The sequence below is a fragment of the Thamnophis elegans genome, chromosome 1 (assembly GCF_009769535.1).
Source record: "Thamnophis elegans isolate rThaEle1 chromosome 1, rThaEle1.pri, whole genome shotgun sequence".
Classification (NCBI taxonomy): domain Eukaryota; kingdom Metazoa; phylum Chordata; class Lepidosauria; order Squamata; family Colubridae; genus Thamnophis; species Thamnophis elegans.
This window is the reverse complement of record NC_045541.1, coordinates 100,788,783-100,816,712: the sequence shown is the minus strand read 5'-3', so window position 1 is coordinate 100,816,712 and position 27,930 is coordinate 100,788,783. Positions and strand designations below refer to the sequence as shown.

Here is a 27,930-nt window from a genome sequence, read left to right as displayed (position 1 = left end):
AAAAAGCAAATACTGTATATGATTATAAACTATACTGAATTGAAAAGAGAATTGAGGCAGATACTTTATGAGAATTTTATTGTAGAATGAGCATTATAAAAATGTTCCATTAATTTTTGTTTCAAAAGTCTGCTGTTGAGATCCATCCTGAAGCCACAAAAGAAACATTTAGTCCAAGAACAAATAAAATTTGCACTTAACATAATCCATCAGGTATTGTAACAATTCTTAAGGGTACCATATGAATGCAGATTTTATGTTAAAAACATTCATATATAATGTATATTTATTTAAAATTGCTTTAATTATTAATATTTATTTAATAAGGATTTTATTTACTTATAGTACTGATGTCAGGATTACCAATAAAAGAAAGAAGACATATATATTCTTTCAAAGAATAAATGTGAGATTTGTTACAAGAATACAAATCAGGCAAAAATAAACACAAAATTGTTACACTATTTCAGACATGCTATTTCATAGTTATTTATCATCACAGATTCAGCATGTTATCTATATTGTTTTTCTTAAAGGGTCTTCAAATTGAAATGCTTTTGTATTTGCAGCTAACAGCTTAGAACTTAATACTATTGTATATAAAGTTTTCATAGCATAGGTAAATTTCACATTTAAATATAATTGTCCCTCAAGTACTTTATAATAGTTTTATAATGTACTATGTGAAGATTTGCTGTTAAAAAGATTTACATTCAGTTATAGTTCTTAAAAACTGTTTTTCCATTTTTAATACCCATTTGAAAAGGATTTGTGATACTACCAGTAAAAAATATAAATCCCATGAATGTGCGTTCTTTTGCTAAATAAATGAAAGATCAATCCAAAGAATAAAACATGTTAATAAACAAAATTAGATACAAAGTTATTATTCTTGTACATTTCAGACATAACATATCAAAGATACATTCGGGATAGTTTCCAAATTAATAATCTATATAGTTAATTCAATTTGCTGTTAAAATAGAATCACACTTGGTTATATATTGCCGTTAATAGCAGAGAAGGCAGGAGGCAAAGCTTTTCATATCTCATTTTCCAGTTTCAAATGAAGATTTCCAATACGATCACATGCCATTTACAGTTGAGATTTCTCCTTTCCAGTGAATGAAGTTTGTGTATAAGTATGAATTTGATCCTAGAAACGACAATTAAAAATAGAAATAACTTCTGTTAATATACAATTCACAACTAATTTTAGTTGCACACATGCTTCTTTAATTACATTTTAGCTAAATGAATAATGAAATACTCCTTATTCCTTTATTGCTCATTGGTACTTTCTTTGCTAACTACATGTACTATCACATAGCCATAGGGATTGTGACAGCTACTGATTTTTATGTGAATATGTTTTGCATTTTTTATACCTTTTTCTGATAAAAACTGAAAAAATGTCCATTGAATAAGCTGAATTCAGACTTATGACTATGTGATTCATTAAACAAACCATGACTCATTTAATAACCATCATAAAAAGTCATGAAATCAAATTCTGTCACGTGGAGACTCAACATATGATCACAATGATTTTTGATCAAATTTCTGAGCTCGATTGTATTCATAAGTAGAAGACTCCTTGTAGTAACGTATTTGTTGTTTGTTTTCAACTTTGTTCTTAAAGATCCTCTCACTCTTCCTTTGAGACAGCCATTTATGCCATCTATGCCTTGATCCATTTTCACTTGCTTGATCTTATCCAGTTAATCTTAATCTATTTACTTTCAACATTAATCTAAATTGATAATGTTTTCTTACCTTTCTTTTCCCTTTAGCATTGTGTTTATCCAGATGGGCTTGAATGCCTGCACCATAATCAGGATGAACATCCATAAAGTTTTTTACCTGGATTGAAAAAGGAAGCTTAGGTCATTTGTCTCTTTTTCTAATACCTGTTCTTATAAGGACAAGTCAATTGCTTTGGCACAGAGATCTGAAATTTCAGCACATCTGGACTAGTGTTATTTCAACTGATAGCAGAAGTACCATTTTTCAGTTTATAACACATAACTGGCAATTAATAAGGCTATAACTGACAAAAAAGCTAAATATTATTTTTACAAGAAAACATTTACCTTTCCATGTTACATTTAACAAGTAGATGCTAAACATAATTAAATCTAACTTTAAAAGGCTATATCATTAAGAGTTTACTTTTCTACCCAAAGTGAGATATATTCAACACTGAACTTGATCTGGATTGCAAACTAAACACTTTATATTTTCAGTAGTTTTCAAATGTAAAATATTGAAAAGGCTGCAAAAAATAATCGTCAAAAGAATTATTCAGAAAGAAACTTAACTATGCTCAATTATGCACCTTAAAAAAACCTTAGGATTGCAATCCAAAGCAATTACTGCTAAAGCTAATTAATTCCAACTAAAAAAGTGAAAGTTCACTGATCAAGGATCTTTACACATTTTGATATCACCAAGCATAAGCTCACTACCACAAATCTTTCTAGGAAAAGAAACTGACAAATCAGAGTCAGTCTCTGTGCTACCCATTGTTTGACTGGCCTATCACATAAGACGACTTAAATAGAAAAAGCATGCTGAATTGCATAGAAATCAATATGGATTTTTCAGCAACATGCTTTAAATTGTGAGCAACTTTCCAAGCTGTGGGCCAAGGTGTACTACTGGACCATGGCCTTTTGGCTACTAGGACACATGAGTGGCTGGTCAGTGTGTGCTCATGAGCATGCACACACCCCTCACTCACAATAGCATTGCTGCAAGTGTCGTGCAGGTACGAACGTTGCCATGAATATCATGTGGGCATCACGTACGCACTCGCAACCAGGTTCGCACAAGTTCATACACACGTAAAGGCACCTGCCCTTCCCCCCCTCCAAGCCTCCAACCCAGAAACATTGGGGAACTCTGCTCCAGAACACATATCCATTATAGTAAAAGAAACTTTCAAAAGAAAACAAACACAGCAACCATCTATGTTTTAAGAAATATGATATTGCAGAGAATGTATACATACATAATCCATAACTCTAACCTTAGAAGGGATTTGTAGATGTATATTTATATAAAAATAAGTTATGTGTAGTTACATTTAAATATATGTATATATTCTGACTGATAACACACACAAATACATATGAACACAGACATTTATATTTATTCATATTTATGATATTTATAGATATTTTTACAAAGAGAAGGTATAAGACAAGGAACAATGCAGAAGCATGTCAGTGTGATAAATTGTTAGAACACTGCAGTCAGAGAAAAATAATATGGATTAATTTCTTTATTTTGAACCACTCAGATAATGCTTCGGCTTTGAACCACTTCATACCTCTGTAAGAACCTGAAACTATAGTCGAAAGCCTATGTTTTAGCCAATGAATTTTATATTTCTATCTCTTTCAAAACATTGTGATTGGAATAACATATAATAGTCTGAAGATAAAGATGACTTTGACCTGAGGGTGGAGTTGTTAACTACTGAATATACTAATATGTCATGCTGTTTATAGAAAAGTTCTTTGTAAGAACTACCAAAAGATATTCTTTAAAAATCCTTTTGTGTAAGATTTTGATCCAACAATTAAAATATTGACTATTTACTCATTTATCAATCACATTTGTATAGTTGTCCATCTCACATAACAATTCTAGGAGGCCAACATAATAAAATAGTACAAGTACATGAAGAAAAAAACCATTACAATGTTGTTTTGTAATGGTTCTACAACCAGATTAAATTAAAAAGATGAAAAATAAAAAGTAAAAAAACAAGCAAGAGCATGCATTCCGATTAAATATTATATAATCATCTAAAAGGCTCCTACTCTATGCCTAGGTCAGTTGACAGAAACATGTTTTAAGGGCTCCCCATAAATCTAGTAGTCTTGGGACCAACCTTACTTTGGAAAGGATAATATTCCATAGAGCAAGGGCCATCAATCCCATTTTAAATTATAATTACTCTGGACTATATAATTCTGGCAAGATGGAGCACAGCTCTAACCAAATCACATGACAGAGGTTTTCTGTTAGGTCTTCCACTGTATAATTGATATTTTTCATATAATTTTATCGTCACATTGTAAAGAAGTACCTTCTTAATGTTGCTTTAACCAGTTATATATTCTCATACCATATCATACAACTGAGGATAATTATGCAGTTTTTTAATCATTTAATGTTATCACAGCAAATAGAGATTACTTAAAGCCCATGCTGTATATAACTTATATGGTAGGGTTGTAGAGCAATTCAGATTCAAAAGGCAGCATATGATTTGGAGGGCATGTAGGTCTGCACAAAACACCTTGAAACCAAAAGTCTTTATCCAGAATTGTATGCCAGCAGATGTGTCAGACCAAGAAAAGACAGAGCTGCTTTTTAACAGATGATATATATGTACCTCTACATGCTCCAAAGCCAATGTTGACCCTTAAACCAGAATCTCTGTACATCTTAAGAGGTTTCACGTTATTACTTACAGCTTTCTTCTGGATGAAAATCTGAGCATCCTTAAGATGGTTGGCTATGTTCTCACAAAGCCTCCTGCGCTCTTCCTCATTCAATACTTTGACAAAGAAGTCCCGTACCTTTCAATGAATAGTGAAAGCAAATGTTAAAGATATACCTTCTGCTGCTAATAGAAATTTTCTATAATTCCAATTTCATTAACAGTATCAACCTCAGCTAGTACATAAATCAGAATAAACTGATGGCTATTTATGATTACCATGGAATTCTCTCTTAAGTTTAGAATGTGAAAAGTTCTCCTTTATAGGATTGTTCTTTCATCTCACATTCATGTGATTGTGATTTGTGATACAGTTCGCTGGTTTCTGGTGAAAAACACCCATTTATGGGGGAGGAAAGGAGTTCATTCAACAACTGTAGAATCATTTACTGTCCATTGGTTTGCTTGATACCGCAAAAATGTTATAAAATCAGGCTCACTGATAAAAGTGCTTTAATTTACAACGATAATCCCAGTCCCAATTGTGTTCATAAATCAAGGACTACCTCTATTTTTTTTTTATAAAAGAGAGGGGGGATATTGAAAGATCAGCAGTATAGAGGATTGGCACCTTATAATAATTTTGACTAAACCAAGAAAATAATGCGCTGACTCCAAGAGACTGAATAATCTCACTTTTATACTTGGCTCCACTTGTGGAGAAAATTGATTAACAAAAGTTGAGAGCAAACAGGAAATCAAAGCTTATTTACCTTAGGACAGAATTATATCAAGCAAGTGCTCTCAAACCTTTTTTAAATTAGGTATTTGGAAGACATACAAAGAAAACATTGATAATAAATTTACCTTGCTTAAAAAGAGAGAGAGAAATAATTTACAGAGACATTTCATTTCTAAAATAAAATAACTTGGCATTTTTAATTTATTTACTTGAGAGACGTTATCCTCAACTGAGCTATTAAAGCGTTGTACATCGCCTGAGGTAGTTGAACGGCTCTCCTTCAAAGCGGGTTGTTCCTCAGGGCCAGTAAAGCTATTTGGGTAATAGTTTGGGGCACCACCTAAGGGGAAAAATTTACAATATATTAGGAGACAGACAAAAGCAGCAAAGAATGCAAGAGTATCAGCTGTGAAAGTGCATCACTATGTCTCATAGCCAAAAATTTGTTTTAGCAAGCTATGGCATTTCTACAGTGCCTGAATTTCTTCATATTAAGTCTATTCATAGCTGGTTCCAATTCCCAAAACAAACAACTGTTTAGGGACTATTATTATTGTTAATAATGTTTAAAAAAAAGCTTGAAAGCAAAATTACTGTATGAGTTTGGCTGCTAGGCATATTCAATGAGCCTTCGCACACCATCCAAATCTAAACATTTGTACACATCCATATAATAAAAATAAGGGAGAAATTAATATAAAATAAAAACGAAGAAATAGTTGATTAAATTGTAGTGTCAATGTAAATGAAATAAAAAGCACTTGCAAGGTTATTTAAATTGCCGCCACAGCCTAGCTCCCAAATGTTATTTTCAGATTTACCCTGGTTATCAGTTATGCACATAAACCCATCTCTCTGGTAGTGGGCCACTCTAGCTCGATATGGACAATTTACAGGAATTTGCAGGTAGTTCGGTCCCAGGCGGTGTCTGTGGGTATCCGGATATGAGAAAAGACGACCCTGGAAAAATATATTACAGGGGTAAAAGTAAGGAAGCAGACAGCATTTCCCTAGGTTTTATTCAGAATGCTTTCCAGTGCTTTTTGCACTGCCTATGTCATTACTGCTTTTTAAGAGAGAGAGTATTGCTTATCCTATCCTACATGGGGGGGGGGGGGAGTCTTGTTTTCAAAGGATCCAAGAACATGGCAAACCTTGAGAATCAGATCAAAGGCATCTCTTCAATATAGCAAAAAGAGGAACACAACTACAAGGATGTTTTTGATGTTTTCATCAATGCCCCTTCAACTCTTTTTTTAAGTACTTTATAACCTGACAAGCCCAGAGACCCTGAGACTGAAGCAGTGAAAAAGTCACCTCTGATCACTTAAGTCCAGCTTTGACAGGACACTTTCAATGGTTTCACATATCAATCATATACATACATGCATACATGCATACATGCATACATGCATACATACATTGAAACAGTGTAATTAAACCCCAAAAAATCTTATGAACCCTGGCAGTGCAGTGGTTAGAATGCAGTATTTCAAGCGAACTGCCCCCAATCTGAAATTCAATCCTGACAGGCTCAAGTCTTCCATCCTTCCAAAGACAGTAAAAGAAGGACCCGGTCTGTTGGGGCAATAGGCTGACTCTATAAACCACTTAATGGGGGGCAGTATATAAGTGCTATTGCTAGTGCTATCTACACTTTTCATTAATTAAATATATCTAGAATGAGAGTCTTCTGATCAAGCAACTTCCTTGCGTCAACCTCTGCCGGAGCTTAAGATGCAAATAACAAATGATATTCTTTTTACCAATTGTTTTAATATTCAGAGGTGGGAACAAAAAAACCCAACACACCCAAAAATTGAAAAACGTGGAACAAAGAAAAAATTCTAATAACAAACAGATTGAGGTTAACATGTTTTCATTATTGCAAAATATGATTGAGAGATTGAGTTGCCTAGTCTCACAATGCAATGAGTAGGGGAGGAAAATCTATTCTGGTTACCTGTAACATTTTATCAGGGCTAGGTTCAATGCCTGGAGGTATGTTGCTTGGGTCAAAAGCCAATTGTTCCACTTCAGCAAAATAATTGACGGGATTTCGGTTTAAGACAATTTTTCCCACAGGAATGAGAGGATAATCTTTGTGAGGCCAAACCTGGAAAATATAACAGGGATATTTTATTTTACTACATTCAGCTAGGGCTTTCAAGATATACTGTACGCTGGAGAAAAGGTTACAAAAATATACTCACCTTTGTTACATCAAAAGGATTAAATGGAAAGTTCTCAGCTTGTTCAAATGTCATAACTTGAATATAGAAAGTCCAAGAGGGGAAGTTTCCATTAGCAATTGCATTGTAAAGATCACGTAGGCCATAATCCGGATCTTCAGAAGCCAGTCTTTCTGCGTCTTTGACAGGCATGTTTTTAATTCCTTGATCAGTCTAAAATATTAAAAAGCAATCAAAATGTGAATTAATAACTTGTTATCTAGAATTATTAATGTAGAAATGGTTAATCTTATTCTTAACCCTAACCCAGTAATCTGCATTAATACAATACAATAGCAGAGTTGGAAGGGACCTTGGAGGTCTTCTAGTCCAACCCCCTGCCTAGGCAGGAAACCCTATACTGTTTCAGACAAATGGCTATCCAACATCTTCTTAAAGATTTCCAGTATTGGGGCATTCACAACTTCTGTAGGCAAGTTGTTTCACTGATTAATTGTTTTCACTGTCAGGAAATTTCTCTTCAGTTCTAAATTGCTTCTCTCATTAAAACAGACAAGTTTAAAAATCTACTGTAAGAGAATGTTTATAAAGCTGCTAGAAACAAAGCTAGATCCAAAGATATATCATGAAATTGCAAGTAGAACAGACATTTTTATGGATGGAAGGACTAAAATTGTCCATATATAAAGGTACCCATAAGCCTGTTGCTAAAAATATTATTATTATTATTTAGAAATAGGAACAGATATGAATGCAAGCGGCTTTGCCTAGCAATTAAAAGCATGGTCAATACAGATTGAAAGAAGAAAGATACATGGAATCATAAGGCACGGTGAGGGATAGACTTTTGATAGCTCAACATTGAGCAGGAAATGGTAACAATAGACCATAATTACCTTTGCATGAAATTTGCAGTATACTGCATTTCCATAAGCATTGGCTAGCTTAAAAGTATGTGATCCATAGCCATTCATGTGACGGTGCCCATCTGGAATGCCACGATCACTGAACAGGAATGATACCTGCATGAGACAAAACAATGTACTTAGCCATTTTTAATGAGCGCAAAGCGCGTGCGAAGTGAAGCAGTACCAGTTTGCGTAGGAATCCACCACTCTACTGTTCCTTTGGTAAATTGTTGTAGGAAAAAGAGCAGCACAATAAATAAGTAATACAGCACAATTTCTTTGAACATCTCTGAATTGTGTACAACCAAGAGTTAAACTTAAAACTCAGGAATTAATGAAAGAAAATTGTTACTAATATCTCCCCAATTTTATTTTCCAGCCCAGAAATAAATGAATTGGAATTGGCTGTGTGAAGCTCAGTATTTTATGTATAAGCTTACGTTGCGAGCATTGATAATAAATTGTCATAATTAAACATTTTTTCAATATAATCATAGTCACATAATGGTAACACAGACTTTGCAAAACTTACCATGGGGAAATTTAGCAGTTTCTTTTACATTTAAGCAAACTTTGAAAACAATCTAATTTTTTGAATGGCTCTGGTCTAGCACGATTTTGAAAAAAAATCTTTTTAGCTGCTCTTTTGTATGTTATGACATTTTATTGCTTTTGTTTTTTGAAAATACAAGGTATCAACAGGTAAATAAAAATGTGTGTTCTGCCCATTTGATTTATGGCTTTTATACTTACCGTACAAACATTTCTAGCTCTGTATTTTACTGGCAAAGACAAACAAATGAATTTCAAGCACTTCTAGGCATCTCCCTATTTTTCTTCCCTTCCCTTCCCTTCATGTTTGCAAGAGTGAAACTTGACCAAGAAAAGGCTAAGATCAACTTTGACTATTTTGGCTTTTATATAAAAAAATATCTAAGAAAATAAAGATGCCATAGAAAATCAACCCAATTTTCTTCTTTCTTGACAAGTTTTTCTATAATAAGATATGTAATTTTATGCAACAGCCTAACAATAATAAAGTTTTTAATTTATATATTTGATCTTTGCCAACTCTTCTGAACTAAAGATGAAGGACACAGGGTCTAAAAGAAACAGACTAAAAGTAATTAAAAGGAAGTAGAGAGCCAGAGATGGAGGACATCCCTCCATCCTGGTTCTCCTTGACCTCTCAGCGGCTTTCGATACCATCGACCATGGTATCCTTCTGCGACGACTGCGGGAGGTGGGAGTGGGAGGCACCGTGTTGCGGTGGTTCTCCTCCTACCTCTCGGACAGGTCGCAGTCGGTGTTAGTGGGGGGGCAGAGATCGACCCCTAGGCCCCTAACATATGGGGTGCCTCAGGGTTCGGTCTTATCCCCCCTACTATTCAACATCTACATGAAACCGCTGGGAGAGATCATCTGCAGGCACGGGATAAGATACCATCAATATGCAGACGATACCCAGTTGTATCTGTCCGCCCCGTGCCAACTCAATGAAGCGGCAGACGTGATGAGCCGAGGCCTTGAGGCCGTTATGGACTGGATGAGGGCTAACAAGCTTGTACTCAACCCAGAAAAGACCGAGTGGCTGTTGTGCTTCCCTCCCAAAGATTCGACCAATATTCCATCACTCAGGCTGGGGGGTCAAATTTTACACCCCTCAGAGAGGGTTCGCAACTTGGGAGTCCTCCTGGACCCACAGCTATCCTTTGACCACCACCTGACGGCTGTGACCAGGGGGGCATTTGCCCAGGTTTGCCTGGTGCGCCAGTTGCGACCCTACCTGAATCGGGAGGCTCTCACAGCAGTCACTCGGGCCCTTGTGACCTCTAGGCTGGAATACTGCAATGTGCTCTACATGGGGCTGCCCTTGAAGAGCATCCGGCGACTTCAGCTAGTCCAGAACGCGGCCGCGCGAGTGATCGTGGGTGCACCTCGGTTCACCCACATAACACCTATCCTCCGCGAGCTGCGCTGGCTACCTGTCGATCTCCGGGTGCGCTTCAAGGTGCTATTAGTCACCCACAAAGCCCTTCATGGTAGTGGATCTGCGTACTTGAGAGACCGCCTTCTGCCAATTACCTCCCTGCGACCAATTAGATCTCATAGATTGGGCCTCCTCCGAATTCCATCTGCCAGCCAGTGCCGGCTGGCAATTACAAGGAGGAGGGCCTTTTCAGTAGTAGCTCCGACCCTTTGGAACGAGCTCCCCGTGGAGATTCGTACTCTCACCACCGTCCAGGCCTTCCGCATAGCCCTTAAGACCTGGCTGGCCCGTCAGGCCTGGGGACAAAGATAGTCGCCCCTCCCGAATGATGAATGAATGTTGCTTATTATTTTTACTTATGTGTGTCTATGTCATTGTTTGTATCCCCCTTCCCTGATTTTATGTGAGCCGCCCTGAGTCCCCTCAGGGAAAAGGGCGGCCTATAAATGTTAATAAATTCTAAATTCTAAATTCTAAGTAAAATCTTACCTGGTGCAAAGATTCAGGGCGAAGACTCCAGAAGTCCCATACCATGTCTGCATCTTTCAGATGTGTCTGTGGATTCCTCTTTTGACTATGGATAAAAGATGGAAACTAACAGAGTACAGAAACGAAAGATTAAAATGTTTTACATTTGCATTAGAGTTAAATCTTCCTGCACGGGTTCTGAGCTTGCTTTAAAAATATGCATTTATAGAATCAAAAACAATCTGTTTGAATTTATTGTGCCAAGTATTAAATTATCAAGATGAAAATAAAATGAACAAAACCTACTGAATTTTTATGTACAATCATTAATATTGTAATGATGAACACTGGCACATTGCTTCTGCTTCCTTACTTCTACTTTCAGATACTTATTTTAGTAGTAGAACTCTTGTAAATATATAATTGAAAATGAACATCAAAATTCAGATGCTTGGCAACTGACTCATATTATTGTTGGTTGCAGTGTCCCCTGGTCATATTTGCGAATTTCTGACAAGCAAGGTCAATGGAGAAGCCAGATTTACTTAACAACCGTGTTACTAACTTAATTATTGCAGTGATTCACTTAACAACTGTGGCAAGAATGGTCACAAAATGGGTCAAAACTCACTTAACAACTGTTTCACTTAGCAATATAGATTTGGAGCTCAATTGTGGTCATTGGTCCAGGTCTACCACTATCCATGTCCCCCCACTTTAACTTGCCTATTCAAGATAGGCAAATTAAAACCTTTGCATCCCTTTCCCTTGCAACATGTGAAACTTCCTATCACCATTACTACTACAAATCTACAAAGCAATTTTGAGACAGAAAATATCCAAACCTTATAGATTTCATTCTAAAATAAAGATTTCTTTCCCATCTCAAACTGGAAACAAATCAAACTAGCTTAGTCTCACCAATGATCACAACAAAGCCCTTTTTATAAGATTTATTGACTGATGGATTTATGCCCACTGCAATAGAAAACTGTAGGCGTTTACAACATGCTATCGAACAGCTATAGGTGTCCAGAAGGAACTATAATGGCAGATTTCAAAACAATGGCCACATTTAACATGCTCCAAGGCCTTTGACAGAAACCCGATTAGGAACACATCTGTTCCAATTTACCAGAATTGGATCTCTAATGAAGAAGATGGGAGTGTTGTTTCCTACAAGATCCCAATTTCCATCTTCACCGTAGAATTTCATTGCAAAGCCTCGGGGATCACGCACTGTGTCAGCTGAGCCTGCTTCTCCAGCTAAATTAAAAAAAAATAAAAGAATGAAAATTCCCATGATTAAATCCTATGAACCTAGTGTAATGCCTTGGCAAACTTTGTCATGTATTTACTTACTGTGGAATCTATCATCTGTACGGTTGACATTTAAAAGATAAATACAGAAACAGAATTGCACAGCAGTAATTTAAATTTCAGGGGGTAGAAGGTGATTTGGATGAGATGACTTAAGAGAAATAGAAAAAGTAATGAAAATTATCTTTTAAATTTAAATAATGTGCTGAATTATTTTTGGTACCAATTGTGGTCATAAGTCAAGGGCTACCCATATGTCATTACTCTTTTTCAAATGCATGCAGCGATAAACATGCCTATGTTTCTGCTATTCATAAAACCTGTTCAAGAATACACAGCTATTAATCCTAATATTCTACTAAAAATTAGGAAAATATAAGGAATCAACATTTCATATTAAAGGTGTAACACCTTTATTAAATGACTTACTGTCCAGTGTCAATTGAAAACAGCACATAAAAATCCATTGAAATAGATTAAAATATTGAATTGATATAAAAACCTTTTATGTATAAAGTAAATAAATAAGATCCTTACCAACAGTTGAAAATCGAATAGCCATTGGAGTTCTTTTGCCTATGTGCTCAAATACCTTTGCCTTGCAGAATTTGGTGATATCATGAGTCACTTCAAAAAAGCCAAAGGCTCCTGAAAAATTAAAAGGGGTTTATTACAATTTTAAAAAAATAGTTCCAATGTTCATAGATTTGCAAAGAATAATTATGGTAGTTGAAGCAGAAGATAATGTTTTCATTATTATCAGGCATTTATAAGTATACATTTTATGCTATTTTTTTTAAAAAAATGCTGATGGTTACCATAAATATAACGTCTCCTTTTAATGGAAATTTGATTCAACATAGGATTCTGCTAACAAAAAGGAAGTCATCAACTTTGAACAGCGAATGGACAACATATAAATTGAATCAATCAATCAATCAACTTTCATTGATTTTTTTCCTTCAGACAGACCGACCAACTGACCTTTATTGTAATTTTTTTACTGTGGGCACACTGGCACACATTAAAAATGAAATTATGTAGCCTGCTCTCAAAAGTGTATACATACATAACACACACACACCTAGTCCCATTCACATACATACATACATACATACATACATACATCAATCACTGTCCATCTTGAATACATAACAGAAAGAGGAAGCTTGAGGGTTCACAAGGTTGATACTATATGGAAAGAAACTGTGACGGAATCTGGATGTTATGCTTCAGATACCAATAAATCGTAAAGAGGATGTGTAGTGTCCCAGACAATACTGCGGACCTTGGTCAAGAATCTCTTATATGCTATGTCCTGGATAGACAGAAGTGAACTGCCAATAATCTCTCTCTGCTATCCTCACCAGTCTCTGCACTGCCTTCTTGTCCTAAGCAGTAATGCTTCCAAACCAAACTGTAATGCAATATGGCAGGATGCTCTCAATCATTCTTCTAAAGAAAGTGGTAAGGACAGGGGAAGGAAGATGAATTTTTCTCATGCGACATAGAAAATGCAGGTGCTGTGCCTGCTTCTCCAGTGTCTCGCTGTTGAATGACCAAGCCAGCCTACTTGTTAGCTGCACATCCAGAAACCTGATGTGCTAATCACCTTCACAGGCGAATCATTAATACTCAGAAGTGTGTGACTGTGCCTGCTTTTTCTAAACTTGTCAACAATCTTTTTAGGTTTTCCAACATTAAACATTAAAATAAGACTGTTTTTATTCTCTATATTCAATATGGACTGACGATCATATAGTAGTTTAACATTACCACTCTGCTTTCTTGTCCCTATTCTTAAAAAGTCATTCAATCCGGATGGCTCATTCTTTACCAAAACTCCAACACCTTTGAGAGCTGAAATAACCACAGTCAAGCAAGGCTCATATTTACATCAAGCAGAACAATTATTTGATTCTGAATCATTACACACAAATGGATTTTTCAGATTGAATAATGATATTTTCTGAATATTTCCACATGTAACATCATTCTTTATTAGATTTGCACGTAGAAAAGGTGCATTAAATGTAAGAAAAGAAGTTAAATTAAACATTAAAACATGATAGTGAAACCATGACTACATCAATAAGAAGCTCTGAATGGTAAAAGTGTTTCTGGAATAATAAATACAAGTAATTTTTCTCTAGAGAATATTTATTTCTCGTTGTTCATTTAAAAATTCTGAGAAAAATGTTATAATTAGAAGTTGACAAGTAAATTATATTTATAAGTACTTGCTAAACATAACACAAGCAAGGATTGAGTAGAGTATATTTAGAAAAGAATGCACTATTATAGAAGACTGAAAAAAATATTAAAAAAGAACTCTTTCTCAAATCTTAAAAGAAGGTTAATTTAATTCTAATATTTCCTGGTAACTTCTGTTTATAAATCTAAGAGGCATGCAAAAGAATAATTAAGCACAATTTTAAACCTTCAGTTTTTTAAAGAAAAAAAGTGTTATTTACTTGTATCAATCAGTTAAATAATTTTAGCAAGAAAATTGTTATTTAGTAAATAAAAACAAGACAAAACATAACAACTTCAAATGTCCCACAAGTGGATAGATTACAGATAATTCAAGCTCCTAATAAAGAAAATCAGTAGCAGAAATCCATGTTGCTATTAATGACTATCTATCATTGGCTACCCCAGAATATTGTATCGGCATCACAGAATAAAAATAGATACCTGACTAGAAAGATGAACATATACAAGATGCAGTTTTAATAATGTCAATCACAAAAACGTACCTACATTATATAAGGCAGGGGTCCCTAACTACCGGGCTACGGCCTGTTTGAAATAGGGTCACGTGAGTGATGGGCAAGCATGCGCGTGCAAATCTCTACTTGCATGAGCGGTAGCCCCTTATACTCACACACAAAACTCACACGCACGAGTGGGGGGGGGGCACTGGAGTGGAGGACGCTTTTGTTCGTGCACAAATAGAGCTTCATGCACAAATTCTCTCTACTCCTGCGTGACCTCAAGCACCCTCCATTCATGCAAGTGGAGCTTCGTGCACAAGTGTAAGTGCCTGCTCTTACAAAACTGGAGCTTCATGTGTAAGCACAAGCGCCCTCTGCTCATGTGCAAAGCTCCATTCATGCAAGTAGAGGGTGTATGTGCCCTCTGTTCACACCAATGGAGCTTTGCGCATGTGTTGGGAACCACTGCTGTAAGGGACACTGTAACATTGCCCCATTAACAAGGCTAAAAAAAAAGACACAATGCAAATTCAAAAACTAACCAGCTCCTTTGGCATGGACAACTCTCTCAGGAATCCTTTCTCGGTCAAAGTGTGCCATCTCATCCGTGAAAACCACATCCTGAACCAGGAGTGGGCCTCTTGGACCAACGGTCAGGACATTCAGCTTGTCTCCCACTGGGATTCCAGCTCCTGTGGTTAAGGACTCAGCTTCCTAGGTTCAAAACAAGAATCACAGTTATAGCAACAAAAGCATCCACAACTTTTTAAAGGTAACTTGAAAACAAGCCAAGATTACTTTGACAGACATCTGATGAAATTTGCTTTCTAAAGCTACAGGAAAATATTTATCTTAGACTTTATTATTTCATAATATGAATAAACAGATTAGCTATGCATCCAATAAAATTCCAAATAACACCACAGCAAAGGAAGAAAAGTGCAACATTTAAAAATATTCTCCTGGTTACATAAATTTCCAGACTGAAATATTAAAAATTAAGGCGAATTGTTATTAGGGCTAGTTCTGTAAGGAAGACAAGACAATATTTATTTATTTGTTTAATACATGTACACGCCATCTATCTTATATATATGACTCAGGGTGGCTTACAATTAAAACAGAAGAAAAAACAATATAAACAACCAGAATTAAAAATAGTAAAAAAAAACAAAAAACCAAACCCAGCAGAGAATATTCATACAATGGCTCACACAAGCCATTTAGCACAAGCCATTTCAGGATTCAGCCTCAATAGCAAACTCAGGATTAGTGCTTTGAAATAGCCAGAAAAGTGTAATTCCAAGAGGAGATGATGCTCTCAAAGACAAGTACAACGGCAGAAAGAGTTTATTCTTTAAATGAAGGTATGATGACACCAGAGTGGTGGGTCCTGTCCCCCCCGTCTCCACCCCATAGTAGTTTCTCTGTGTCAGCAAATGAATATAACCACAATTCTTAGAATGTCAACTCTTTTCAAAGATATTTTATAATAAAGGACTTCATTTCAAGGGTATTATATTTCCATGTCACAAAATTTAGGAAACTACATTTCCTACATATACACCTTTGTAATGTTTGGGATCTGTTTCCAGAGAGTAACAGTACTTCAGATCCAACAGTGGAATCTTGCTCTATCATTGGCAGCCCCATAGTGGAACCACATAGATTCTTGCTTGCATGGGTGCTTGCAGGCTCAGGAATATATGTGCTAATATAAACTTAATGAAGTTTAAAGGACATGGCAATAAGGCAATGTTAAGATGGTTGCCATCTCTGTAATGTTCCCTGAAGTCAAGTACTCTCTTGAGTAACTTTTCCTGCTTTGGAGGAAAAGTATTGCACATGTACATTCAAAAGACCTCTGAATTAGTTAGAGCACAATTGATAGAGCACCACATGACTTGAGACATGCAAGCAAAAAAAAAATATTCAATGGGATGGGAATGGAATTTTCCTAATCTTTTCACATGCTTTGAAAAAAAGTCTTTGCAATTTTTAAAGAGGTTTGTGAAACATTCACATGGCTGAAAGCTTATTTATAGGACCAGAGAGTGGTTTAACTTTGTCACTTCTGTTACATGCAATAACATGATAAATGAAGGTATGTTAAGCAATAGGTATATAGAGAATCACTACGGGTTGCATGGATTAATGCACTGTATATATCCAGTGGCATGTTTCAGGATGTTTCATCAGCAGCTCTCATAAAACATGAAATATTCCCATACTTCCAAACTCTTGACAAATGTTATGATTCTGCTATATTGGTAAATAAGCCATTAAATTATCTTCTCAGACGGTCACATAAATTATATTTTTTGAACGTGCTCCTTTTATTTCACTTGAGTGAAGACACAATTTCAATCTAGGGTTCACTCTTGCCTTTGTTAAAGAAACATAATTTGGGAATTGCAAATTGAATTTTTGAACTTAGTTTCATATCTTGGAAAATTCACACACCCTTCATAACTCATGATTGGCTAGTTGGCTTAGCCAAGTGCTGATTTATCTAGGTAATCAAATCATGCAGTTGTTAAACGGGATAGTCCAATGCATCCCACTCAAAAATGAAGATAAGAAAGGTAAGAAAGGGATTATGTAGAATGAAATTCCATAGGAATGACTAACAAACTGGAACCTACATTTTCACCTGAGTAAATTAATTTAAAAATTTATCCTCTTTAGAGACATGGATAAAGCATTCTGGGTAAATTTTAAAGAAGAAACTACAGTAATTAAATTGTTAATTTAATTTTTTTAATGGAGGGCACAGAGAGAGAAAAAGTTGAAGTGATAAATATTTTTCTTTAGTAACAGCAATCTTAGGATTTGTTGGTGTTAATAAAATAACTGCACAAAAAGATTTCTGGATTCCATTAACAAGTTATTCAATGTTACTATTTCAGTTGGAGATTAAAAAAATGTGGAAGGAATACATAGCAAAGGAAAGATGATGTTTGGACAAGTTTATGCTACTGTTCCTTTGCTCCTTGTCCATTGACAAAAATCAATCTGGAGATAACTTACCAATTTCATCATCCTGTAATACTTTTCAAATATTGCAGTCCGGGTAATAGAGTACATTGTGCTATGCAATAACATGTGTGAATTGTTTTGAAGCATCCACACTGCTTTCTAGACCCAACTGAAAGTGATGGACCCGACTACTAAAGTTCAACTGTTTGCATCCTAATTGTCCTAATGCCCTGATAATTCTTTAATGAGACTCATGTGAGTAATACAAGTTAATCCTCCTTATAATTGGGGTTTTTTTTTCTCTGAGGATTTCAAACGTTAGGAAGGAGAAAAGCAGTGCAAAACAATGTATTAACGGCACCTTGTGTTGTGTCATTAAATTCACACTTTGTTTGGATGTCATGGAACAGTGTAATCTTTGTCGGGGCAGTTTTTTACAGCTTGTTCTTATTCTCAGCATTTGTGCAGTTCAGGAACAAATGCCATGCACACAGTTTTTAAACTTTTCTCAGGATCATTTGACTAACAATTACTGTGGCCAACAATGGGAAAGTTAATCAGAATTTGGTCACAATTTACCAAGAAATATGTTGTGATTATGTAAAAAAGTAGTATTTCTCAGATTTCTTGACTTCTTTTGTATTTTCCCAAATACATAGTTTTCTGCAGTCACTTTTCTTCCATTTTACAATATTAGGATAACACTGGCTCTTTCTCCAAACTTCAGACACTTCTACTCTCACAGATTACAGTCAGTGGCACTGAGATGACAACCTGCAACTTTAGCAATTTACTATCTATTAACCAAAACTCCTGAGCACAGACTGCCAGAAACACAGGAAAGAGAGAAGTTCAATGTAAGCAGAATTCTTGTTACAGATAACCATGTGAAAAAGCTGCAGAAATCCTGAAATCAGATTACACCAAATCCCTCAAGATCTATTTTGGCAGAAAAATAAATGCTTCTGAGATTTAAAATTGAGCAAAATCATTGGAATCTATCTATAATCTTTATAAGAACAACTCTTAAAAATAGTTTTGTAATAAAAGTTTCTAATCAAGATTGTAGATTTACTGCACTCAAGAGTTCTGAGGAAAAGAAGTTTTCCTGATCTTTTCTTGCATTTTGAAAAGTAGTTCTGCAATATAGTTCACTTCTATGAAACATTCAAAACGTTGAGAGCTTGATTATAGGACCAAGTGAGAAAATTATCCAATGCCCAAGAAGGTGGTTGATATATTTCATACTGTAGCGATGTGGCAAATTAAGGTGTGTCAAGCGAAATGTGCAAGAGAATCACTATGTATTAATGTACATTCTAGTTGCATGCTTCAGGGAAGTTTCATCACAAGACCTCAAAACAAAAAATATTCCCACACTTCCAAAACTTTTTATAAATTGTCTTTTATTTAATTCTGTACTGCATGGATAAGAAAACCATTAAATCCAAGCCTTCAAGGCCACATGCAATGTCAGAAACCTTTAAGACCTATTATTAAATTGTAATTTAAATTGTAAAAAATTGGTGAAAATAACTATAGCATATAAATAGCTGGAGAGTAATAAAATTAACCACTTGATTGTAGTAGTAATTAGTAGTAATTTGATTTGTTATGTGCTTATAAGAAAATGCAGTACACTTATAGAATAAAACAACAAATCTAACTAAGTCAGTTTTGTCCACACCCTATTTACTAAATTTGTAATAAGGCATTTGTGCAATGCATTTAACCAATTCTAGGTTTCGGAACGGACTGTACAAAACAGGAATATTTCCACACTGTTTGATAAATGTTTTATATTTCATTGTTCTACTGCAAGGATCTGCAATGAAATCATCATCCTAGAAGGACACACAATTGTTAACATATCAGTAACCACAAAAACAAAAAGGCAGTAAAATAATAACATTATTCTTCATCTTGGATATTTTGTAGATATTAGCACTGGGTTTCTTAATTGTTTGGTTTCCTTATGCAAAAGTTGAAAAAAGTATTTAGAGAGGAAACTATGGATAAAGAATGTCTGTGTGTTCGTTTATTAAGCCAGGATTTTATTAGGGAACATGGCCAATGTATTCACAAGCTGCAAAAAGTTTGGGATGGTATACAGATGAATTATATTTTTTAATTATATCAATCCACATTATTCTATTTTTTTACACAACCATTTTGTACCAGTATTTTACTAAGTTTTTAAAAGCTCTGTGCTGTGGGCAACAAGCCACATCTGTGCACATCAAGTTCTTATTTTACCATATTTGTAACATCTTTAGCTATTTTGTTACAATTTCTTCCATATGCAATGGAATCTCATAACTAAATTAAACAGGGGTGGCTACTACTGGGTGCAGGAGCGTGCAAAATTGGTTGGTTGGCTAATCCAGGAAGGATGTACCTATGTCTTTCATAATGCAATACAGAACAAGCCCAGCTAGGCCAAGTTGGCAGGCTTCGGAGGGAAGGCACAGTACAGAGTACAAATTCTTGGATAGATAAGTGGAAGCAAGCAGGTGAAGAGTGCTAGTTACAATAATGCATTTCATCTCAACATGTAAATTCATCTTCAAAATGAACTTATTTAATAAGTTCTACGCGCTAAAGCAATTACTGTACTTTTACTAGATGGAAGCAACACTTGAAATAAATTTGAATCTTTCCTGAATAATACTGTAGGACTTTCTAGACTGTATCTAATTATTTTTATCTGATTTAGAAGGATAACTTTGACAGACTGGGCTACCCTCTGAAATTCTACTTTTTCAACATACTCCAGATCTACTTTGCAGGTTGCAGGCTAGGAAGGGAGCGAAGGAGAGAACAGCAAAGGAAACTTATACATACTGAAGATCAATCATGTAATGTTACACACAGCCATCTTTCATACAGTTAAGTTAGGATTATAAAAAATATTAAATAATGTTTAAGCTGAAGAATCATGTGCTTGCTATCCAGGTTGAAACTGTTAATTGTATATCAAGGTTCCTTTGAAAGATGCTGAAGGGAATATAACTTTCAATTTAGTAAACAAATGCATTCAAATGATTAGGTAAAGGTAAAGGGTTCCCCTCCCACATATGTCCTAGTCGTTCCTGACTCTAGGGAGACATGCTTATCTCTGTTTCAAAATTTAAGAGCCAGCGCTGTCCGAAGACGTCTCCGTGGTCATGTGGCCGGCATAACTAAACACCGAAGGTGCACAGAACGCTCAATTCTCAAAAGTATGACGCAAAGGACCACAAACTGATATTCTAATAATTCAAAATTGAAAAATATATTTCAAGTCAGAATGAAACATATTAATTTGAGATTTCCAATCAACTTAGAAAGTGAAGGGTAAAGTACAAGGCAGATCCAGACAATGCCATAAATCATGTTTTTAACCATAATTGTGGAATAAGATGAGTTCAGATAACACACTACACAATAAATCTTGAATTATAATCGGAGTTGGTTGGTTCACAATGCTAAATTACAAACCAGCTCTATTATGTCTTAGCTTAAAATGTGAACCCACCTATATCTGTTTTGAAAGCTGACAAAGGTGAGTAATGAAAGAGAAACTGAGAGTAGGAGCGTAGCAAGCATTCAAGCCTGTGTAGATCTTTTCTGATAACTGAAATAATGATCTGATTTGAATTACTAACTAGCCTTAGTAAACTGTCAACAGTTCTTCAAAAGTATACCAGTTCTTCTTTAAATTCTTTCAATCCAACAGATGCCAGTCGTCAAGTTAAGTATAAATTTATCTCAGTTGAAGATAACCTTCAAAAAGCTTTAGTATGGATGGATTGTACCAGGAGCTTCTCCTTTTAAGGTGGTACATATTGCATATCATATTTGACAGAATATGACAGATGCTGAAAAAGTATTTTCCTTCCTTTTACTGTCACAAAATAGAGTAAGTCATTAAGCCAGGACAACATGAGTACCACTAATGTAACTACTGTTATCAGGGTAAAATCCAGTTCTTCAAATATAGACATTAGCTATTTTAGATTAATTCCCAAGCAAAGTACAAAGTGCCACTTTTTTCCAGAGTTCTCCCAACACTTCACAATATTATACCATTGTTTGGTCAATCTTTAACTACTTGGTACTTTTAGCTGAATTGAGTACACAAATAACAAACTGCTTTGCTATGGTACAAAAAGAGCCATGCAAATAAAACAAACAAAATGTTGAAAAGTTATGTTTATGCAGTTACTCACCAAGCACATCTAAAGTATATTCCAGTAACCAAAATATCTTTACATTCTCAAGGCATGTCACAACTTTTGAGCACTCCTATGTTTGGAAATTTAAATTTCCAATAATTTCAAATAAAGTTCAAAAATTGGACCCCCCCCCAATGTAGAATAACGCAACCAGATTACATTTTGAACATATTACACCCATTACACCTAGGAGAAATTATTTCTGAAACTATTCCTTATAGCCAGTCTACTCTCCTCCCGGAGACCGAGAAGTACACCTTCTGCAGTTTCCTCTTCCCAGCTATTAACCGCACATCTCCAGTCCGTTTTTTTCGGCTATCCGTTCATCCATAAAAAGCACAAAAGTTTCTCTACTCCAGTAACAATATACTGTATTACATTACGCTATTGCAGATTTATGTCCTCGGCCCCCTCCCCGGATGCGCTGCCCGATAGATGCGCGCCAGAAACACAGACTCTGCCGGGAACTGGGGGTGGGTATCGGTACCTGCGAGCCCCGCTGCTCTTGCCAGCGCTTCAGCTGCTCTTTAGCGTAATCCCGATTGCCGGCCATTTTGGGAGACTCGGAGACCCCGACCCTAAAGAGAAACGGGACGCTGTCGGCCGGGGAAGCGCTTATGTCAAAGATCTTTATTGCGAAAAAAGGGAGCGACTCCCCAAAATTGCAATGTTCCGATCACTACGGCTGCCATCCAGCTGCAACCGCCCTATTAATAAACCCAGCTGGCGAAAGTTCAACGCCCCCGTCCCTATGGCCCCGCCCCTTCCTTTCTTCATTGGTTAAGGGTCCCCCATCATAAAGCTCTTTCGCTGATGCTTATTGGGTGGAAGAGTGAGTCGGATAACAAGATATTCTTTTCTTCTTGCAAAATAACACTGGAAGACTGACCAGCTGGCCAGCTTGTGGCCTGAGAAACAGTCGGAAGGGACGGAGAAGGAAGGGCTGCAAAGAGAGCAATGTGATGGGGCCACGTAATTATTTACATTTAGAAGCTAAAATGAGCATGGTAGCGTCTCTGAACTTGATGCCTGCCTGATTTGCTGAAACTACAGTTTTAAGTATTTGCATCCAACATATAGTTCCCCATCTTGGTGGAATTCAATTTTCACTGCCCAGAGTACTGAAATGTATCTATCCATCCTCTACTACTTCTCCACCATCTATATTTTCCTTTCTTTTCCATTTCTTTTCCACCCTTCCCACCTGAACCCCATTGAGAGGAATGGTAAGAAGAAGTTATGATTTTCTGATCCAAATATGCTTGCAAAAAAAAGTTTCCCTCAGTCTGCTTCTGGGATATTCTATCCCTCTCTTTCAGCAATGTAAGGATGTCCTCATCCTTGCTGTGCTGTCCACAGAAGCTAAGCTATAGAAGCACAATTATTGAAAACTCACTCTCTACAAATATATAGTCTGCCACTTGTTTCATGAACTGGGTGGAATGGAAGATGCTATATAGCATTATTAGGAAACTAAGCAAGGAATTCCATTCCTCCTCCCTACAGCTCCTATATCTTTCCAGGAGGAGGAGGAGGAGGAGGTGGTGGTTGTGCTTCAGATTTCTGTGCTTTCTGGATCCTCCTCAGGATACACAAAGCCCTAGAAACCTGGCTTTGGGGAAGACTATCAGGAAATGCAGGGTTGCCTACTGCAGGAATTTATAGAAGAAGCAATAATGGCAGGACCATTAAATGCATGGCCTTCCACTGATAGTATGCAGTCAGTTCCCGAGGAGGCGGCAGCTGAAAGTAAGATAGAAGAGGCTGATCTCATCTAACTATTACTAAATCTCCCACAGACTAAAAGGAGAGCATGGCTCCATACCAAGACAGAGCAGGCTAAGAGGTTTCTGTATTCCTACTCTTACACTGGGGTGCCAACACAGGCCAACTCCTCAATAGTTGATAGTATTATTGATATACTAATAGCAATTTACATTTAGAACACTGGTCTCTTTGCCTGGAAAAAAGTCATTTCTTTCCCGCACAAGATCTGCAATAGCTGTAAGCCAGCTACTATCTTACTGTTTTGCAATAAGCAAATTGATTTTTGTTCTGGGCTGTCACCATTTTAATTCTGTCTTAAATCTATAAAGTCCACAGAACGTCAGCTCAACTCAAATGACTTTTTTCTTTTCATTATTTGATTTGGATTCCACTTTTTCTTATTGTTTATAAACAACTCGAGGTGGTAAATATACCTAATATTATTTTTCCTATTTTCCCCACAACCACCCTGTGAGGTGGGTTGGGCTGATCAAGTAGACTTATCCAACCAGCTTTCAGGCCTAAGATAGGACTAGAAATCATAGTCTGCTAGTTCCTAAGCCACCACCTTACCCACTAGTTCAAACTGGCTTTTCTTTGATTTTTTTTTGAGAAATACACAAATAGAAAATAGAAAACAAATTTAAAAACCAAAAACATAAAGAACAAATGAGTAAACATTTCTTATCTAAAATCAGAACAATGTCAAAGAAATTGTAGTTGTCATTCTTTATATTACTTTAAATGATTAAAATCACGATTAAGGTTTAAGCAAGGATAAATATCAACCATGGCAAACACAGTACAATTCACCACATAAAATTATAAAATAGATTGAGTCAAAACTGAGAATCATTTCTTTAAAAAAGATCACATGAAACTGAAATATGAACTTTTTACATAAAAGAATCAGTGTTGGATGGGTGGGGTAGAATTGGGTGGGGTAGCAATGAAGGCCTTGGAAGAGAGATTCAGATGTCTTAAACATGTTTTACCAACAAAATTCTGAACTGTGCAGAAAATTATATTCCCTGTGACATTCTATGGAAATGAAAGCTGAACTCTGAAGAAGCAGGATAGAAATAGCACTGATGCTCTTAAATTCTGCGAAAAGATTCCTTGGATTACCGTGGGCAGCCAATAAACAGACTATCAGGTCATACAAGAAACCAATCCAGAAGTTTAGCTCAAAGCACAAGTGACTGGACTCCAATTATCATATTTTGTATACATTATGCAAAGACCCAGCTCCCTTGAGCAGTTTGTAATGCTGGAAAAGCTGGAAGGAAAGACAAGATAATGAACAGGAGTTAGGGGAATGGATTGAATTACAATAGTTATGGTACATCCTGAAGGGCCAGTTTGCACAAAGATAATCTCAGAGAAGATCCATTTATGAGATTGGTAACAGTTGACACAGATTTGATGGCACACAATCAACCAATCAAATATTAGTGCACATCTATCATTTTCTTTTGTCTCACACTGAAATGTTTTCTGTGGTAAATATTTCATAAAAAAAACATCCAACAGTCCTCATCAGAGATTTTCATACCACTGCATCACTATTTGAAGATGCCAGAGATTGACCAGGAATCTTTTTCATACAAAGCAAATGCTCTACTATTGAGGCAAAGTTTTTTTTAATCTAGTTATACAACCATCTCTTTCATAAGATTATAATTATAAACAGACTCACTATGCTAATAGAAAATGTAGATAAACTTGTACCTGACACTTACATTGACCTTTAATAAGCTTGCTTATATCTACCATTTCTTGGGTTGATTGAAAAGATACAACTTTTCATTTATTATTTTAATAGCATTGAGAGCCCATTACATTTGCTATTATGCTTGCAAATCTCATAAACCGAGATTGAGTTAGAGAAGTCTTGTTACACCAAGTCTCTAGAAGACAGAAAGGGAGGGGCGATTGGTTAGTATTTTGATGTGTCACTATCAGTAAGATAGATCTGGAAATCTCAAAAGCAATTACAAATTTTTACTGAATTGTTATCAAGGAAACTACATGGATTATATCCATGGAGTTATCAGAACGTGAGCTTCACTCAAGTCCTGGATTTACTATTTGTAGAATTATATTAGATAAAATAACTAGGAGTTCATGTATTTCGGGGCAAAGTGCTTAATTCTTAAATAAAAATCCAAATGGTGGTAAATAAGAAATCTGGAAAGAGAGTCTTTTTCTGGAATACCTAGTATTTCAGGAAAAAATCTGTATAATTATTATCCTAAAATAAAGTTCAATAATTAATAAACTTCTGCAACTTTTCTGTTTAGTTGCTTATTTTCCTGATGCTAGGATTGAGTCATAAGTCTTTGTTCTTTCCTATTTTGAGTTGATCAGACTACATCCACAATATGCTATGATAACATGAAAATACTCTAGTTTGGGTGTGCCAATTCACAATCAGAAAGCAAACCTACAACTATACTCCACACGTGTCTTCTCAAATTGCCTGAAGTCAGGGTGAAGTAACAAAGTTTACTGCAAGTCATTCTAGGTGAATCCTTGCCAACTCTCTTGCTATCTGTCACAAATATTTGTTTTTCAATAACAGGTTGCTTCTGATTACAGCAGTTTCATTTTTTGGCATGTCTCGTGCTAGGCGTATGTTTTTTTTTTTACTTCTGCCTCATTATCTTTTAAACCCAAAACACATTCACAGCTGACTCAGAATGCAGTCTGCATAAAGGAGATTTTAAAAAACACTATCCTCAAGACTTGATAGTAAATAGTACTAGCACAGAGGGCTTCTCAATACATTCAGTTTTCTTAATTGACCTCCCAGTCACAAAGTGGAATGGTTGTTTCGTATTGAACGTTCGTCCCAACATGAGATAGGAAAAGCAAATGTTTAAATTTGTTTTGGAAAGGTGATAGTAAATGTTGTTCCTTTTCACCATCTTCATCATTCAGGCATACATTTTTCTCATGAATGAAGGCAAATGTGTGTGTCCCAGGATAATGTTGCAGGATCCAATATGGATAGATCACCAGGACAAGAGGTTTTGTCTTCCGAATTTTCAGACTAGTGTTGGAACCTCTAGCAGAGTTTGCGCTGTTCTGTGTGTGATATTTATTGTAAGTGGATTTTTATATGTTGATTGGGGTATGTTGATGGCTGGCTTTTAAATCATTAGCTGTCATTTGCTTGTGCTGCCCAGCCTCATCTTCTAAGAACTTGATAGGCTTGTGGTAAATCAGAACTCCTGTTACTGATGAAGGGACTGTTTCCCAGGCTTCAATCACTTCCCTGTTTTTGCGCCTGCTTGTCCAACAATCTTAGTAGCTAAAAAGTTGAATATGTGTCCTTGTTCACTGCAGTGTGAGGCTACCAATGAATTTGGATCTCCTCATCTGACCATTCGCTTGTGTCCCAAGGGGATTTGGTAGATGACATTAAAAGTATCTCCCACATCCAAGTGATCTTTGTAATGCATAATTTGTCCTCATATGGTAGCCTCTGGGTGGTGTGTTATGCCCACTTGCAGATCTTGGAAGCTGTGTTCTACAACTTCTGAAATGTTTTTGATGCATGGCATGCAAGACCTCTGTCTTGTACCTTGTTTCTTCCTTTTTCTCCCAACTGTGTAGCACTGACATCTTGTGATGAATGATTGTGGGTACCCATTCTGCTTTAATTGTTCATGTAGGTACCTGCTCTCCAGCTATTTGACTTGCTGGATACTATAGTGGGTTCTCACATGCCATATAGTGTTCTGATGCAACTTTTTGTGGTCTTGCAATAAACTGTGGTTTCTAGGCTTCCACTCTTGTCTATTAACAAGTACATCTAAAAATGGCAATTGCCTAGCTGCTTCTTCCTCCATTGTGAACTGTATGTCAGGGAAGATAGAGTTCAGAATGGTATGTAAGTTTTTAAGTGCATTTGTCTTGATGATGACAAATATGTCATTCACGTAGTGGCACCAGAATTTAAGGGCATAGTATAGTTCTGAAATGCAGTGTTCTACTTCATGCAGGACTGTTTCTGCAATCACTCCTGATATTGGGGATCGCATGGATATCCCTTTTATTTGTTCATGCATTTTGCTTTTAAATGTGAAGAAGGCGCGTTGACAGTATTGAAGTAGATTCATGTGTCCTGGTTAGGTTGTTCTGATCTGTGTTGCATTCTTTTTCTAGT

At 36.1% G+C, this 27,930-nt stretch overlaps 1 protein-coding gene across 2 annotated transcripts in view; it reads right to left on the bottom strand.

Moving 5' to 3' along the window:
• Positions 1-61: 61 nt before the first annotated feature.
• LOC116514261 (catalase-like) overlaps positions 62-27,930 on the bottom strand; it is a 45,581-nt gene continuing 17,712 nt past the window's right edge. The window contains exons 1-13 of one of the 2 annotated variants that reach the window (XM_032225769.1): positions 22,477-22,707; positions 15,336-15,507; positions 12,614-12,724; positions 11,892-12,022; positions 10,778-10,882; positions 8,287-8,412; positions 7,412-7,603; positions 7,162-7,314; positions 6,020-6,158; positions 5,408-5,538; positions 4,488-4,595; positions 1,777-1,863; positions 62-1,156 (exon numbers count right to left, since the gene is read on the bottom strand). In XM_032225769.1, the coding sequence (XP_032081660.1) occupies positions 1,097-1,156; positions 1,777-1,863; positions 4,488-4,595; positions 5,408-5,538; positions 6,020-6,158; positions 7,162-7,314; positions 7,412-7,603; positions 8,287-8,412; positions 10,778-10,882; positions 11,892-12,022; positions 12,614-12,724; positions 15,336-15,507; positions 22,477-22,542 (1,581 nt within the window). In that variant the 5' untranslated portion in view covers positions 22,543-22,707 and the 3' untranslated portion in view covers positions 62-1,096. Of the gene's footprint in view, positions 1,157-1,776; positions 1,864-4,487; positions 4,596-5,407; positions 5,539-6,019; positions 6,159-7,161; positions 7,315-7,411; positions 7,604-8,286; positions 8,413-10,777; positions 10,883-11,891; positions 12,023-12,613; positions 12,725-15,335; positions 15,508-22,476; positions 22,708-27,930 lie in introns of those variants that run through there. The other variant, XM_032225778.1, reaches the window with a different exon arrangement.